Consider the following 16,885-nt stretch of genomic DNA (forward strand, 5'->3'; position numbering starts at 1 on the left):
TGGCACCAGAGGTAACTCACTGCTTGACCTTTGTCTGGCTGAGTCACCTCAATTCTTCACGGAGGAGGGGAAGGATGTCTAGAGCTGTGCACCAGATGGTGGACAGGCCAGATAAGCTTTTCTGTGGAAGGGGGGAGTGTCCTGCTCAGCTACCATCATGCTGTTTTGCATGGTCCTTTGTCTTGCTCTGTTTTTTTCATGGAGACAGACTGGGATTATTGCATGGAGCTCCCTGAAATAAGAACTAGTTTTACCATGAAAATATCCAGGTGACTTTTACTGAGGCACTGTCTCCTGTTCCAGAGCTTCTGTTAAAGGCAGAGTTTCTGTTAAATCAGCCTTGATTAATCAACCCAGGAATCACTTGGAAGTGCAGTCTTTAAAAGCCAAACTCAATTAGTCCCTTTACTTCAAGAGATGTTCTTATTTTAAACAAGTCATGGCTGAGAAGATCAAAGCTGTACTTTATTTCAGAAAGCAGGTTTTCCAGAAGGATTTACAAGCTTCAGGTGTAATGCTGTGTGGCTCCAAAAGGTGGAATCACGTGTGCTTGGTTTCGTGAAGCAATACAGTTTTCTCTAGGCCTGGTAGGTTGGTGATCCTATTTACGGAGCCAAGCTGGGGTTTCTTTTGGTGTGGGTTTTTACACCTGCAGTTTTTCTTTGCCAAATAAACACATTATTGAGAGACACGGGTGATCAGCTGTTGTCTCCCTGCAGCTGCCATGTTCCTGCTGTGTGCTGTGAAGGTGCCAGAGGCTGTTTCTGACATGCTGATGTCCGAGTTTCATCATCCAGAAACAGTGCAAAGACTGAATGCCATTCTTAAATTTCACACGCTGTGGAGGTTCAGGTATCAAGTGTGGCCAAGGATGGAAGAGGGAGCACAGCAGATCTTCAAGGTAGATAAGACACATGAAGCTTAATGTTGATATTTACAGCTTGCCTTGTGGGTTAAATGTGTAATGACAGACTGCCATGAAATTTCCTGAAGCTCTGTTTAGGTAAAAAAATGACTGTATAACTCTCGCTAGTGGGGGAGGTGATATGAAGAAGTCCCGTATAAAATAGGGAGAATAAAATGGGACCTCAGGTCAGGAGATAGGAGAGAAGATGTGTGTCCTACATGGTGCTACAGTCCAGTGAGATACAGAGGTGGGAAAAATTGGCAGAGTTAATTTATATCTTAGCTACTTGTGCTTATGTTCACTTAACAATACTGACAATAATAGTTTGCTGTAACAAAATGTCTCTCATGGTTTTGTTTAGATTCCCCCTCCAAGTATAAACTTCACTCTGCCTTCTCCTGTGCTGGGGATGCCATCTGTGCCAATGTTTGACCCTCCCTGGGTCCCTCAGTGCAGTGGGAGTGTGCAGGATCCTATAAATGAAGATCAGTCGGTAAGCAGACATCCTGAGAGTAAGCACTGCTTTTTCTCTGTAGAGGTGTGCAGTAAATTAAGCCAAAAGTTGTGGATTAACCTCTGAGATTCCTTCCCAGCTGGGAAAAAATCTAGTATAGTCTGTGTAGGACACAGAATTTTCTACGTGGGCATCGAGTTTTTCTGTTTGTTCACTGAGGTACTGTACTGCACCTCGTGTCCCTGTGAGAGACACTGAATTAGATCTTAGGAGCACACAGCTGCTCTCCCCCCAAGAGAAGATTTTTTTCAATAGAACTGCCTGAGAGACAATTTAGTCTGCGCTGGTTCATATGGGGTCTCCTGGGAGGAGTTTGCACCAAAGCTTATTGTAGGTTTATTTCCAATAATTCTCCTGGTGAATCTCTGTTCAGCTGGCACTAGTCTGATTTATATTTAGAAACTGAGTTGCTGAAGGTCACTGAGGTGAAGCCTTTGTCAGAAAATCTGTGTGCATCTTAACTAACAGCTTCAGGCTGTGTTTCTTCTCTCTTCCTCCCAACAGAAGTCATTTTCTGCCCGAGCTGTGTCACGTTCCCATCAGCGAGCTGAGCATATCCTGAAGAACCTGCAGCAGGAGGAAGAGAAGAAACGCCTGGGCCGGGAAGCCAGTCTTATCACTGCCATCCCCATCACTCAGGAGGCCTGCTACGAGCCCTCCTGTACTCCAAGCTCTGAGCAGGAAGAAGAAGGTGTGTTCTGGGACCAGGAACTCCATTCCAGCAACCTGAGAGCATTTCCCACAAACATAGAGCACTGCTTAGGGCAGTGATGTCCAGGAAAATTGATTTTTAGTGTTAGGAAGGTCCCAACCATATCAACTTGTTGAAGAGCCCAAGTCATGGGGAAAAAGTGTATTTGAAAATTAGTATCAAAGAAGAGACAAAACCTTGGATATATGGAGTTCTTACTGGGTGATAAAGACACTGACCCCATCTGCCCCATCTTCAGTGGAACTTGCCAGCATTTAACACCTCAAAGCTCCCAGTTTCTTGCAGGATTTAACACAAGAGAATATGCAACACTAGGAATGAAATCTGTCTTTTAACTCTTTAGTAATTAAAGGGTGGGAGGAATTGCTCTTTGGCTGTATCCGTCTTAAGAAACAGAACTTAGGATACACTGAATTGTCTCTGAGGTTTTCTACCTTTGTAGTGAGTAGTGGGGGAGCCCAGGTGACCAGATCAAGCTCAGAACCAAACTTTCAGACAGCCAAAGTTACATGACACGAGTCGCAATAAGCTTAGTCTGTGAGTGAGGAGTTTTACTGGCCCAGGCTAACAGAGCACAAAGACTTCATTAAAGGCATTCCAAGGTATGTGCCATTAGGTGAGTAGAGAGTTGATGAGATCTTAGCATACACTGGAAAATCTGTGAGCAGGAATCCTAGTTCTTAAGAAAAACTAAGCACAGCAACAATGATGGTTAACAGGGAGTGGATGAAAAGAAGTACAGAGCCAGCTCTGTTAAAATGTGATGCACCAGAGCACTGAACACTCTAATGGACCAATGTTCTGCTGTTTCCCAAAGCATGAGCAAATTACCTATCTGACTGATCTTTATAGCTGTTAATGTATTTTCTGAGTGCTCTCATTGGGCTGCAGTTGCTGTCCTTCAAAAAATTCCTTGAAGTCTGTCAGCTGGATCTGGATTGACATTTCCTATTCTCTTTGTCAGTAGAAGAAGTTGCCAACCTGGCCTCCCGCCGTCTCTCTGTGAGCCCGTCCTGCACCTCCAGTACCTCTCACAGGAATTATTCTTTCCGCCGTGGCTCTGTGTGGTCAGTGCGCTCAGCAGTCAGTGCAGAAGGTGGGTGACTTCACTTTGGAGCATTCCTTCCAAGATTTCATTCACTGGAAGCCTTTCCTGTTGCCCCTTAAAGCTCTGGTGTTTCCTTTTGCCAAATACATTCCCAAGCTTGAGCTACTTTATAATAAGTTACTGCCCTTCATTATTTTATTCACCTCTGCTGTCACAATACTTTCTCTTGCCTCTCATGTTCTACTTTGAGAGTAGTGCTACAGGGAGCACTCTAGGTGAAAAAAGGGATTTTATCAAAAGGAACTGGATTGCATACAAGAAAAGAAATGTAAACTGAAAAATTACATATTTACAATGAAAATTCTTGATCAAGAAATTGGCTGGAGTCGCCATTTCTACTTGGTGACAGCAGCAAACCTGTCATGCTTGCACAGTGAGCAGTGTTCTGATCTTTGTTCTGCGTGTAGAGCCACTAACATAAATGTTTCTTTAACCTGCCCAGATAAGTAGCACAGTGTGTTCCCTAACTCCTCTTCCTCTTGCTGCTCCAGATGAAGAACACGCTACGGAGCACACTCCAAACCATCACGTGCCCCAGCCACCTCAGGCTGTGTTTCCAGCATGCATTTGTGCAGCAGTGCTCCCCATTGTCCATTTGATGGAAGATGGAGAAGTCCGGGAGGATGGAGTAGCTGGTATTGACCTCAATTAATCTTCAAGGGATTGTTGCTTAAAGATGGCAGAACCAGTTTCAAAACTATTTGAATGTAGATTTACAACAGAAATGTGTCTTTGTAGGGTTTTTTTCTTTTTATTTTCTATATAATTTGTGCTTGGGATTGAGGGGATTTTGCCTTTTCAGGATCCTAAAAAAGCCCCTAATTCAAAAGAAATAATGAGAAGCTGAAAAAATATCTAGTGGGGGGATACAAGGATGGTAAGAGGCCTAACACAAGTGTTCTTTGAGGAGTAATTGTAGAAGCTGGGCTTGTTTGGTGTGATTCAAAGGAAACAGAGTTAGAAGAACACTGTCTTAGAGTTTAGAACTTGGGAAGTTCAGTTTAGAAATTGTGAAGGAAGTTAATCACCAGGAGCATAATTTCTGTTGATTCTCCATGCACAGGGGCTTATCAAGCCCTGGCTTGTCGTAGCTGTGGTTAACATACCTAGTGTAGGTAACAGTCCTGCTCCAAGCAAGGCTTGGACTGAAGACCTCTGGAGATATATTCCCACTCAGATTTTTGTGTTCCTATGACAAGCAGAAAGCCACCTATACATAGCCTGAACATTTTGGTTATGGTCTACGATGTCTCTGTAAACTAATAGTATATTTCCTTGTATTTGTTTTATTGAAAGTGGGGATACATGGTGGGCTGTTTTGATTCCTTCATCTCTCACTCATCATGTCAGCTAGTTGTGCATTTCACTTCCTGTTACATTTTGTATTCAGTTTTAGCTGTATGTAGCCAGCCCTCTAAACAACGTATGTGTGATTTTGTTATCAGGAGCTGAGTCCTGAAAACAAAGTAACAAATAATTCTATGTTGTTGTTGACCTTCAGATGATTGCAAATAATTGCACTTCAGGGAGTTGATCATCAACACAATTCCCTGCTGACTATCTAATACTGCTCACCAACACCAGATCAAATCATTCTATGAATCACCATGAAATTGAACTTACGTGCATGAACAAAAAAAGTACATTAATTTATATCTCTCAGTTGCTGGATTTTGTCCATCTGGAGTTAAGAATCCAATCAGTTATTTCTTTATCATTCCTTAACAGTCATGAAGTACTTCCTGTCATATCACCTGTAGATAGGGAAGGTTCAAATACTAGGCCTGTGATTATTATTACTGGGGTCACTGCACTGGTTACCAGGAATTCCAGTACATCAAATGGTGGCTTGAGTGTTCAGTATAAAATATGACAGAGGAAGGAAGAAGACTAGGAAAGTTTTTTAAGTATACCAGTTCATGGCTTTTCCAAGAGACAATTCTGACCTGGTTTCCTTTCTCTCTTACAGTAAGTGCTGTTGCCCAGCAGGTCCTGTGGAACTGCTTGATTGAAGACCCCTCTACAGTTTTGCGCCACTTCCTCGAGAAGCTCACCATCAGCAACCGACAGGTACCCTCTGCCCCTCCCCAGCAGGTGTAAGAATTCAGAGCAGGGGAGCACAGCTGCCAACAGAGGCACTTCGTGGACATCACTGGAGAAAGAATTTGCTATTACAATGCAGCATCTCATCATTTGGCTTCAGTCTTTGTCCCCTGATGTAAACAGGACATGGCTGATTTGTCACCACTGAGGATCTGACTTGCTCCAAGCCAAGTTTTGAGCTGCTGTTTAGTGAACATGGCACAGACAGTATTGCCTTCACTCATGCCACTCTGTTCAGGTTCTCTGCAAGATGGGGTGGCATTGTGTCTCTGTGGCTTATTAGACTGCTTCCAAGATTTATGGAAGAAAAACATGCTGGTTCTGACCCTGTAGAAGGCAGGGAGAGTCTCAACTGTACTATCACTTTCTCAACTGCATATTTGGTGTATGATATCAATAGTATCACTGGCCTCAGCTTACAAGCCACTACCTAAGAACTGACTCTAAAATGAATGTTAAACCTGAGAAATGTCAGGAAAGGCTGTCCTTTTCTTCCTTGAGCAAGCAGGTATTGGCGGACTTACTATTCCTGAGACTTCTCAGCCATCACCCACAAAGCTTTCATTTAAGGGAAGGTCATGTCTTTTCCACAGAAGTGTTTGCGTTGGAAGCAACTTTAAATATCACATACTTCCAGTCCCCCACTGCTGACAGGGGTACCTTTTACTGCACCAGGCTGCTCAAATCCCCTTTGAATCTCCCCTTAAACACTTTTAGGGATGGGGCATCCACAACATCTCTGGTCAGAGAGGTTGTTTGTTCAGTACCTTTGAGAAGAAAGCTGTCATCTGTCCAGCATCAGAGGCCTCTGAGCCATTGCAAGCTGTTGTTTCACCATCTCTTCATAGGCCTACTACGACCACAAGTACAGAGAACAGGTGTATTTCCCTACAGGTGTATCACTGGCGTGGATTGTCCTGTGCATATCCGTGCCTACAACACTGGCTCAAATCTGCTGTGGGGTTAGAGGATAAGGTCCATAGAAGACATTTGTGATGCCATCTCTCTCTTCAGCTGACAGTGAGATTCTGTCCCTTCTATAATCCCTTCCCACCATGAGGAGTATCTTAGTCTACATTTAAGGCAGGCACTCTCCAAAAGAAGGGAAGATATATTCTGCCCACTCTTCCCACACAGCCACAGCTGAGATGAGATGAACTGGATTTCACAGATCATCTGGGATAATCACAGGGACAGCAGTGCACAATCAGTAGCATCACAGTCAGTACAAATTGCAACAGGCGGTACTGGCCTCTCTGAAGTAAAATGGGAAAGACACTGGCCTGGATGCAGTGCCCAGGGCCTGATCTTGCAATATGTGGGAGCAGTAACCAGGTGTATAGTTTTACTTCATGCACTGAGAGACAAAGCTGAAAAAGGGACTATGGAAAAATGGGAAGAAACAAAGCAAGAAAGGACAAAAGGGAGAAATCTGTTCTTCACTTTTTGGTGGGAAGAAAAAACTTTTGCTTTTCTTCCAGGACGAGCTGATGTATATGCTGAGGAAGCTTTTGTTGAACATTGGAGACTTTCCTGCCCAGACATCTCATATCCTCTTTAACTACTTGGTGAGTAGCTTGTGGGCCCACTGTGCAGCCCAGAATCTCTCCTCTGCCTTCATGTGTGCAATAAATGCACTTTATTTTTCTTATATAGCTCATACTTGCTCCTGGTTGTGGGTGCAAGTCACCAGGCTTCCACTAGCCTTTCTGGCCATCTGGGGAGAGGGAAAGAAACCTTTCTGTTTTCATTAAACCCCTAAGCAACCTGTCATGGATTTCTGAACTGAACCACGGTCAATGAGTTGAAGACAAATAGAAGGGTCCCAGCACCAGAAACCTTTTATTATTTTACCTAATTTGGGTTCAGAAAGTGCTTTGCTGATAGACAGTCCTCTTGGAGCAGATCTAGCAACTTCTTTAAAAAAATTTCAGGATGAAAGTTTAATGAGTTTATCCCACTGAATGAAGAAAGGTAGACCAATACTGTTATTCTGTGTTTATACAACACTGCACAGTTAAAAGAATGTGTACAACTTGATATTCCTCTTACTTACTACCTGCAGGTAGGATTGATCATGTATTTTGTACGGACTCCATGTGAATGGGGCATGGATGCCATTTCTGCCACTCTTACCTTCCTTTGGGAAGTGGTGGGTTATGTTGAAGGACTCTTCTTCAAGGATCTCAAACAGACCATGAAGAAGGAACAGTGTGAAGTGAAGCTGCTGGTGACTGCCTCAATGCCAGGTATGACATAAGTCTTTAAATCTCCTTTACTTCAAAGTTTCTAGCCCACTTTACCAAAAATAAGATCCATCAGAAACGGATCAGAAAAAAACCTGTTACAAATGGCTGCATATTTTAAGGCAATTTTCCTTCAGTTGAGTAGTCAGTCAGTAAATTCTACTGCTGATTACTTGAGATTCAGAAAACTACTTTAAGAGCTCTAAAAGAAGCAAATGGAAAGCGAATTAGAACAGTATTTCAACCCAGAGCTTTGTGCCAGTTGGGCTGTGAAAGGCTGGCAGGAGCATCACTGTAAATCTCTACCATTCAGACTCTGGGTATCATGGGTCAGATGAGATATCTTGCTGATAAACAGGTTTGACCTTTTGTGTGTGTTTCTTCCTCAGAGCTGACAGTTGCTGCTAAAGTCAGCTCATCCTTTAAGAACAGATCAAAGATCAATTTCTCATTAAACTGTGGAAGTGTGAGAGTATGTTAACACTGCTTAATAGTTCCAGAGAGGACTCGCTTAGTCTGCCTGTCCAGGAATGAATTTCAAGTACCACTCTTTCTCCATGGGCAGTCTCTTGAAATTGAGTTAATTAAAGAGGCCAGGTTGAATGCAACAACTTTTCTTCTTCTAGGCACAAAAACCCTTGTTGTGCATGGACAGAATGAGTGTGACATCCCAACCCAGTTACCAGTCCACGAGGACACACAGTTTGAGGCTCTCCTGAAGGTAGGAGTGAATTTCTGAGCTGGACAAACTGCTTACATTTACCTGCCATACCTGGATGCCAGCAATCCGTTCTGCCTGACCATCCTGTCCCAGCATCAGGGAGGGAAATTCTGCTCACAGACATGTCTGTGTCCCTGTAAGGGGAGCTTGGTTGCAATAAACAGGATCCCACGTTTAAGGAGAATAGAAATGCTCTGAACTCAAACCTCACAAATGCAACTACATTTGGAGACACTGCAGCTTTTGGGTATTTGCTGTATACTTTTGATAAATAACACAAATCATTTAAATGTTTGGTTTTATCAACACTAGAGCTGAGAGATTGATCAAGATCAGAGTGAAAACGATGGTTCAGTAGCCACAACAATATTCTGGTATCCAGGAGCTATGCAGTCGCTTTCTGCCAAAAATTTCCTGGATGGTTTTAATTGAGCCACATAGGAAACAGATTTGTAAAAGCCTTCAGTTTGTCTGACTGTGTTAAATTTTACTGGGAATCACATCTCAGTGTTTTGAAGGGTCAGAACTTCAGTGTCTCTGCATATCACCTATCACTAAGTCTTGATAAATACCCAGGCCCAAGTGGCTCATGCAGTCAGACAAATATGTGTGATATCAAGTAACACCAGTCTTCAAATTGTGATGTCAGCATGCCTTGATTATCACAAAAATACTCAGGTACTTCATGATTAAAGAAAGAAATAAGTAATTAAAGCCACTACACTGTGCCAGTCTGATTGAGGCATGCATGTTTGTGCCTTTATAGATTATTAGATGGATATTCTTCTTTAGGATGTTGTGGTATTTGTACAAAACAACTAAAAAGTAACAGGATATTTTGATTTCTTTCTTTTAAGGAGTGTTTGGAGTTTTTTAACATACCTGAAACTCAGTCTTCTCATTATTTTTTAATGGATAAGCGTTGGAATCTCATTCATTACAACAAGGTGAGGCAAAGATCAAGTCCATGTGACTTTTTATCTTGCTTCTTTATAAACATCAGGGTTATCTGAAGGAGAACAAACATCCTATAAATAGACCTCTGTCTGTGGGCACCACATCTTTAGTTGTGTATGGTGAAAGATTGGAATTTGAGAGAGGAGGGAAAAGGCAGAAGATGAGAATGTCTAGTTTTCTTAGAAAAGATCAAATTTCTCTTCTGTTTGTGCTCTTTCATGATGCCTGACACTGTCTGAAAGCCCCTGCCCTTCAGAAAAGACTAAAGGGTCCTTTATTCCATTCTGCTGAGTGATGCCATAGTGATTACATTTGTTTAAAACACACTTTTTTCCTTTCCTGGCAGACCTACGTCCGTGATATTTATCCTTTCCGGAGGTCAGTTTCTCCCCAGCTCAACCTGGTGCAGATGCATCCAGAAAAGGGTCAAGAGCTCATTCAGAAACAGGTAACTCACTGTCACCAAATACCTCTTCCCAGAAACAAACCCTGAAAAGATTTTTTTTTTTTTTCCTTTTAAAGGCTTTTCCTCATGCTGCATGCAGATCAAGAGCTTTGCTGGAGAAGTAGCGATCCATGTGAAATCTGCCTTGGGGCCTTATATACTGTACATTATTGCAGGAAGATTAGAGTGGGATGTGAATTCTCCTCTCCCCCACTCTGTGCAGCCAGTTTCCTTTTAGTGGACCATTTTGCAGAAAATTTACAAAAGGATGTGTGGGAATGTGCTTGAACATTATGCATTTGGTATTAACCGTTGTATATTTGTAGCCAAAAAACAGCTATTGTAGTTGTGTTCTTACTGAGAGTAGGAAAATATCATCAGGAGTAGTTATAAAAGGCAGCTATAAAGCTGCTTAAGAGCTACTAGCAGCTAAAATAGTGGAAAATAAAGTCAATGCCATCTCATATGTGTATGGCACAGGATAGGACAATATTTCACGTGCTGCATCTGTCAGTAGAAAGTCAATAAAAATCTGAAATTACTTGAGATCAACTTGGTTGCTTCTCTAACAGAAATTACTCTGGTTCTAGGAAGTGTTCCACAAATAAATTAGTTTAATACACTCTACATGATCCAAAAATATTTAAATGGGCCTCACATTTTTGTCAGGGCATTATTTTGCTCTCCACATTTTTATGTTTAGAACAGTTAGAGCCCAAAATACTTCTAAGGTAAAACTTGTATCACACATTTACTAGCCTCTCTCTAGTCATACAAGATGTTGCTGGAAAACATCCAGCTTCAGCAAAGAAAGCAACACTGTAGTAACCACCACTGAGCAGCAAAAAAAGTACTTTTTTACTTGGAAAAGTACTTGCTTTGTTTTATTGACTGCTTTTCTTTTGCAATTATACATATCATGGCCAGATGTCTTATCCCAGAAGGTAGATAGCAATTCCAGCTTGTTGTTGAATATAGCCTAAGGCCTAGAAGAGAGGAAATACAGATATAGGGCTTTCAGCTTGATGTTGGTTTCTCTGACCACCTTGGGGCTTACATTAATCTACAGAAAAACCCATGGCAAAGTTGAAAATTGTTCCACAACCACTAGGGTCCTCCAGAAGACTGAAATGGAAAGCGATGTTAGAGCCACTTTTACAAACACAGGCCACCTTTGCAGACCTGGGCTGGAGAACAGTGGCACACAGATCTCCAAGATCTTCAGATGCTGCAAGAGGGTGCAGCACCAGCCCTGTGAATTTCACCGTGATCCTCTGACCCATGAGTGCAGCATCCCTCAGACCAGAGCAAGCCATAGAAATGAACCTGCTGAAGTGCACGGGCATTTTAAAGAGCTTTTGGATTAGGCTGAGGTAGATTTTTGTCTCTTTTTCCCTGCCAGGTGTTCACCCGCAAGCTGGAGGAGGTGGGGCGGGTGCTGTTCCTGATCTCCCTGACGCAGAAGATCCCTCCAGCCCACAAGCAGTCCCACGTGTCCATGCTGCAGGAGGATCTCCTCCGCCTGCCCTCCTTCCCCCGCAGCGCCATTGATGCCGAGTTCTCGCTCTTCAGTGACCCCCACGGTATGATCCCCTGGCAGCTCTCCTCGAGGGCTGGGCAAGGCCCTGAAGGTTTCACTTGATGCCTCAGGTTTTAGCTTTTCTATTTTTCAGATTCTGTGCTCCTTTAGTGTGTGGGTCTGGGCTTCATATAAGGGGATGGTGAGCTCTCTTCACAGAGCAGGGAGACAAAACAGTTCCTTCTCAAGGACAGCTGATCCAGATCTCAGGCCCAAGAGCATAAACAAGGGTGAACAGAAGAGAGGAAAACAAGAAGGATGGGACTTCACGGGCTGCAGCTGTAATTGGACAATTAGCTCCAATATGCTAATGGTCCAAAACTTATAAAAATGTGAAATCTCGTGACCAAGCCCTCTTTTGCTTCCATCTTGGAGCCATCTGGGCAGAGCCACGACTATGGCTCCGGTACTGCCAGGGTGTAGCCTTTGAAGGCACTTCAATAAATATCCTCTTTATTCCTCTTAACTCTGTCTAGCCTCTGTTCCAGCTCCTTATAAGGCATCACAGTGAGTGCTTCATTTGCCATAGAAACACACAGGCTTGCAGCTTTTCTGGAAGCTGATGAATCTCTTCCTGGGGAAACTGATAGTGAGCTGTTGATTTGTAAGCACAGCATCAGAAAAGGCTTCACTGTTAGAATTCTCCAGACAAGGCTGCTTGCTTTGGACCCAAATGAGAATAAGTTTTAATTGACTATTAAAATTATGCATGAGACTACCTAAAAGGGATTACTCAAAGTCCTTTGCCATCTGCTTTGAGGAATCATCCTTGACATCCAAGGAAGACTGGGCAGATTCTGCAGTGGGGATAAAGAAACAGTCCACACAGAAACTTTGCTCTGGATGTTAAGCAGGGTTTCCAGCTTGATGTTCAATAGGTTAAATAGGCCGTTGTTGCACAGTGGTAAGCATTGGCAAGTTCTGTACCAGCCCTAAAGGCACTTGATTTCAGAAGCATTATTGTAACCCTGCATCAGTTTCCTGTAATGTGTGGGACACCTGGGACATAAAACCTGAGCATAAATCTGCACAGCCTCTGTGTGAGGCAGATGATGCATGTACAAGCTCAGATCTTCCACTTTTTAAGGAAGACTGTCCAACCAGCAGATTAATGAACTGTGGGATATCAATCACACAGTTGTTGAGGCAGGACGGGAATGATGAAGACTCCAAGTCAGAAGGTGAGAAGAGAACTCAACTGATTTATTTCAAATACATTGCTCATTTTATAGAGCACATCGTGCAGACCAATTTCATTGGTCTTAAAGTAAAAACATCTCACACGATTGGTGCGCTGTGAATGACGCACGGTGGCAGAACATATCTGTAAACAATGTTAACAACAAGAGAGATAATGAATTATTTACATTCCTTTCCAACTGTTTCCCAGGCTCAGCCTGGTAGAAATCTCTCCTTTTCTCTCTGACTGAACTGAGAATATCCATATATCATTCTTCATCTTCATACTGATGCTTTAAATTGAGGTTTGCTCAAGCCCTGTGGGCACTTAAAGAAGCACAGGATGGGTGAAATAATTTTTAAAAGGCAGAAGGATGGTCATTGTTCTGGGATGGTTCTTTGCAGCGAGGTGAGGCTGGCTGTGGTGGACAGAGCTGACTGCTCTTTCTGTTGATTGCTCTTCTCCCCTGCAGCTGGCAAAGAGCTCTTTGGCCTAGATACCCTTCAGAAAAGCTTGTGGATTAAGCTGCTGGAAGAGATGTTCCTTGGCATGCCCAGCGAGTTCCCCTGGGGGGATGAGATCATGCTGTTCCTGAACGTCTTCAACGGTGCCCTGATCCTGCACCCCGAGGACAGTGCCCTGCTGAGGCAGTACGCTGCCACGGTCATCAACACGGCCGTGCACTTCAACCACCTCTTCTCCCTCAGCGGCTACCAGTGGGTGCTGCCCAGCATGCTGCAGGTGAGCCATGCCCAGGAGCAAGCCCAGGGAATGCTGCCATGTCCTGCTGACAAAGAGCAACTTGCAGGTCAGACCTTGGCAAGAAATTCTTCCCGTGAGAAGAACTTCCTGTGAGTTCTTCCCTGTGAGCACGCTGAGGCCCTGGCACAGCTTGCCCAGAGCAGCTGTGGCTGCCCCTTCGCTGTGAGTGTTCAAAGTTAGCTTGAACAGGGCTTGGGTGGTCCAGTCTCCATCTTCAACAGTGTGTTAGACAAACCTATCAGGAATGCCAGTGCTGTAGCTGGTCCAACCTGGGCTCAGGAGGTGAAGAGTTGGAGCAGTGCCTCCATGTCCTTTTCCATGTGCTCAGGTGTACTCCGACTACGAGAGCAACCCCCAGCTGCGCCAGGCCATCGAGTTCGCGTGCCGCCAGTTCTACGTCCTGCACCGCAAGCCCTTCATCCTGCAGCTCTTTGCCAGCGTGGCCCCTCTCCTGGAGTTCCCTGTGAGTCACAACCATCTTTCTGTCTTGGGGGGAAGCCTGTGTGTGCAGCCACCCATCAGAGGTCACAGGCAGAGAACACTCGGTGCTGCACAGAACCAGGTTGCCACTTATTTCTGCACACTTCTGTGCATCACTTGAGGGAGCAGGGTGCTGAGATGGCAGGCTGCTGGTGTCCAGGCCACTAAATGTGGTCTCACTTTAAATTTCTGTGTATAAATATATTATACAAGGACAATAATGGCTCATGACTCTTTAAATGCAAATCTGTTCTTAGAATCCAGCAATAGGAATTAAAAGCTTAAAACCAAGTTTTAGCACATGTGACATCTAAGACTAGATTAGTCATGTTTGAAAATATTCCTTAATTATGTTCTAACATTTTAGGCATGTTAACGGGATCTTAATTTGAAGTGGGACACTGTCAGCACACCTATCTTTGTCCTGCACGGGGCAGCAAAGATCTGTGTACAGTTTTCAGATCCTGCTCCCACTGCGGCATCAGCCTGTTGAGTCAGGCAAGGCTCACTGGTTGAAAGCAATGGGCTCTTGAACTCCATGTGGACCCTCTGTCGAAAGCAAAGGTTGTCCACATCTCCAGATAAACATTCCTGGGATGACATGAATGTCTCTTGTTGGAACAGGATGCTACAAACAATGGAACCAGCAAAGGAGTGTCAGCTCAGTGTCTGTTTGACCTGCTGCAGTCTTTGGAGGGAGATACTCCAGACATTTTGGACATCTTAGAGCTGGTGAAAGCAGAAAAGCCTCTCAAGTCATTAGGTAATAGTAAAGCATCCTGTATTCAGTAATTATGGTTTATTATTTATTGATTCAACACACATTTGATGCAGCACCATTTCTTCAGAGCCCTTCTCTTCTTTAGGAACGTCCTATTTGCTGTGCCTCGTGGGGATTTTAAGACCGGCTTTATCACCATCACCCTTTTGATATTTTCTGCAGGAGGGGAATTATTAATTTTATTCCAAAGCTACTTTTTCTGCTTTAAGCCTTCTAGTCTGAGACTAGCCTCTGGCATTTTGAATTTTAACATGTGTGAGTGAAGAATAAAGATGCCTGATAAACTGTGTTATACTGACAGGATCAGTGTCATCCTCTTCTCTGCTCCATGTGGACAGGAAACAAAAGCATCCTCTCCCGTGGGCAGACTGTGACTAGTAGATGATGATGGATACAATTCAGACATCCAGCAGTGCTGAGCTCCTGAGGAGGGTGTTGATTTACCATAAAGCAGAATATATGTGGCTGTAGGTAATCCAGGATATTCTGTCTCTTGATAGTAATCCATGCAATGCTGCATTTAAGAATTTGGCCGCTTTGTGATTTTTATAAGGATCTTCAACTTGCTTTCCAAATTTGCACTTCTCTTAAATATTAGTTATCTTGATGCACTGTGAAGGCTGTCTGGCCTTAGAGTTAAAGCTTTGTAATAAAGTGGGATTTTATGATATAGAAAGTGGTACAGAAACAGAAGATTTTTCTTCCACTTTGTGGATTGTACCAAACATTTGCATAAAATCTTGGAGATTTCAGTGGAGAGCTATTAAAAACATCTCTGAAAATTCTCAAGCATGAGTTGATGATGAGACTGTAGATGAGCGTGCTGTGTATCTGGTATCTTCCATATGAAGATCATAATTATGATTTACTAGTTTTAGGACCTTAACTTTGACTCGGGCTCCTGCATAACAAGGTCACCACTGAAAACAGGACTATAGTTCTATTAAAAATATTATTCTTTTATAAATATTATTCTTTCTTTATGCCCAGAACTGATTATGCCCAAAGTGATATTTGTAGTATGTGACTTAAATGCTTTTGAAACCTTTGTCTGAAATCACTAGCAAAACAGAGTCACTTTTGTGCTGGCACCCATGTGGCTATGAGTATAAAAGAGGCTTGATTTTTGAGAAGTAAAACTATCTTCTGCCATCAGTGGTGCATCAGCCTCACTTTTTGTGTGGTTGGAACAGCTAAGAAAAAAAGCATAGGAAGCATAAAAATTACCATTAATTTGACACATGTCCTTGCCATATATGAGGTTAAGACTTAGCTTTTGATGGGTGATGTTTGAAACAGGACTCTGTAGGCAATTTTCTCAGCAGCAGGTGACCTGCTGAGAGCTGTTTCACCTACTGAGTTCTTGGACAATAGGGTTCAAGTAGGAGTGCAGCATATGTTTCTTTTACAGAGACAGATTTTTATCTGTCCAAAAGCCTATTGGGCACTATTAACATGAAAAGCAAGCAATAGGAGAGGGGGAAAAGGAAATGTGTTAGCTCCTTTCATACTTAATATGATTGTGTGATAGTCTTCTCATATTGCTTTACTCCCTCAGACTTCTGCTATGGGAATGAAGATCTGACCTTTTCCATCAGTGAAGCCATCAAGCTGTGTGTGACAGTGGTGGCTTATGCTCCTGAGTCATTCAGAAGGTGATGTTCTGTTGTCTTGATTTGTGCACACTCAGAAAAGGCATAAAAGCTGCATATGGTATGTGAAAGCAAGGCTGGCAAATGGAGGCAGAGGATAAAGAATTCCAAGTGTGGGGCTTCTCTGAGGCCAAGCCTCTGCCTGTTACCCATTCTTAGGGGTGACACCAGCTCCAAAGTACATATGTTAGTTTGCAAGAGGGAATCAGGGAAGAAAAGAGTCTTTGGAAAGGGAAAATACTTGTTAGCAAATAGATTACATATTTGGAAGATACCTGAAAGTTCAGGGGGTGGTTGTTGTTATTATTGTTATTGTTAATGTTAATGTTATAATTGTTTCATGCATCATCTAGTTTCCCTCTGAAGTTCCTAATCCAATTGTTTCTTTGGCTCAAGACTTCTAGTGGGAAGCCATGAAATCATTGCCTAGTTATAGATCCAGGGTCTTCAGATCAAAACCTAAGCCTCTACCCAATGTGAGTTCAGGGATGACAAAACAGAGCAAGTATTGTTATTTTTCCAGCCTCCAGATGCTGATGGTCTTGGAAGCCCTGGTTCCCTGTTACTTGCAAAAACTGAAGCGACAAACCTCTCAAGTGGACACTGGGACAGCAGCTCGTGAGGAGATTGCTTCTATGGGTGCCCTTGCCACCTCTTTGCAGGCCCTCCTGTACAGTGTAGAAGTTCTCACCAGGTAACACACATGGGCCAAGGGGCTGAGCCTGCGTTTGGCTGTCT

The 16,885-nt window shown here is 43.2% G+C and overlaps 1 protein-coding gene across 14 annotated transcripts in view; it reads left to right on the top strand.

Moving 5' to 3' along the window:
- The window catches only part of UNC80 (unc-80 homolog, NALCN channel complex subunit), a 124,795-nt gene that overhangs the window by 74,442 nt on the left and 33,468 nt on the right, over window positions 1-16,885 (top strand). For 12 of the 14 annotated variants that reach the window (XM_068196445.1, XM_068196450.1, XM_068196455.1 and 9 more), the window contains 17 exons: window positions 720-901; window positions 1,269-1,400; window positions 1,926-2,112; window positions 3,098-3,229; window positions 3,733-3,876; window positions 5,211-5,311; window positions 6,826-6,912; window positions 7,410-7,593; window positions 8,217-8,311; window positions 9,169-9,258; window positions 9,615-9,716; window positions 11,116-11,296; window positions 12,945-13,213; window positions 13,563-13,697; window positions 14,339-14,477; window positions 16,054-16,150; window positions 16,671-16,841. In XM_068196445.1, the coding sequence (XP_068052546.1) occupies window positions 720-901; window positions 1,269-1,400; window positions 1,926-2,112; window positions 3,098-3,229; window positions 3,733-3,876; window positions 5,211-5,311; window positions 6,826-6,912; window positions 7,410-7,593; window positions 8,217-8,311; window positions 9,169-9,258; window positions 9,615-9,716; window positions 11,116-11,296; window positions 12,945-13,213; window positions 13,563-13,697; window positions 14,339-14,477; window positions 16,054-16,150; window positions 16,671-16,841 (2,428 nt within the window). The remainder of the gene's footprint in view (window positions 1-719; window positions 902-1,268; window positions 1,401-1,925; window positions 2,113-3,097; window positions 3,230-3,732; window positions 3,877-5,210; window positions 5,312-6,825; window positions 6,913-7,409; window positions 7,594-8,216; window positions 8,312-9,168; window positions 9,259-9,614; window positions 9,717-11,115; window positions 11,297-12,944; window positions 13,214-13,562; window positions 13,698-14,338; window positions 14,478-16,053; window positions 16,151-16,670; window positions 16,842-16,885) is intronic. The other 2 variants (XM_068196446.1, XM_068196454.1) reach the window with 1 other exon arrangement.

This window comes from Anomalospiza imberbis, chromosome 7 (genome assembly GCF_031753505.1).
Source record: "Anomalospiza imberbis isolate Cuckoo-Finch-1a 21T00152 chromosome 7, ASM3175350v1, whole genome shotgun sequence".
Classification (NCBI taxonomy): Eukaryota; Metazoa; Chordata; class Aves; order Passeriformes; family Viduidae; genus Anomalospiza; species Anomalospiza imberbis.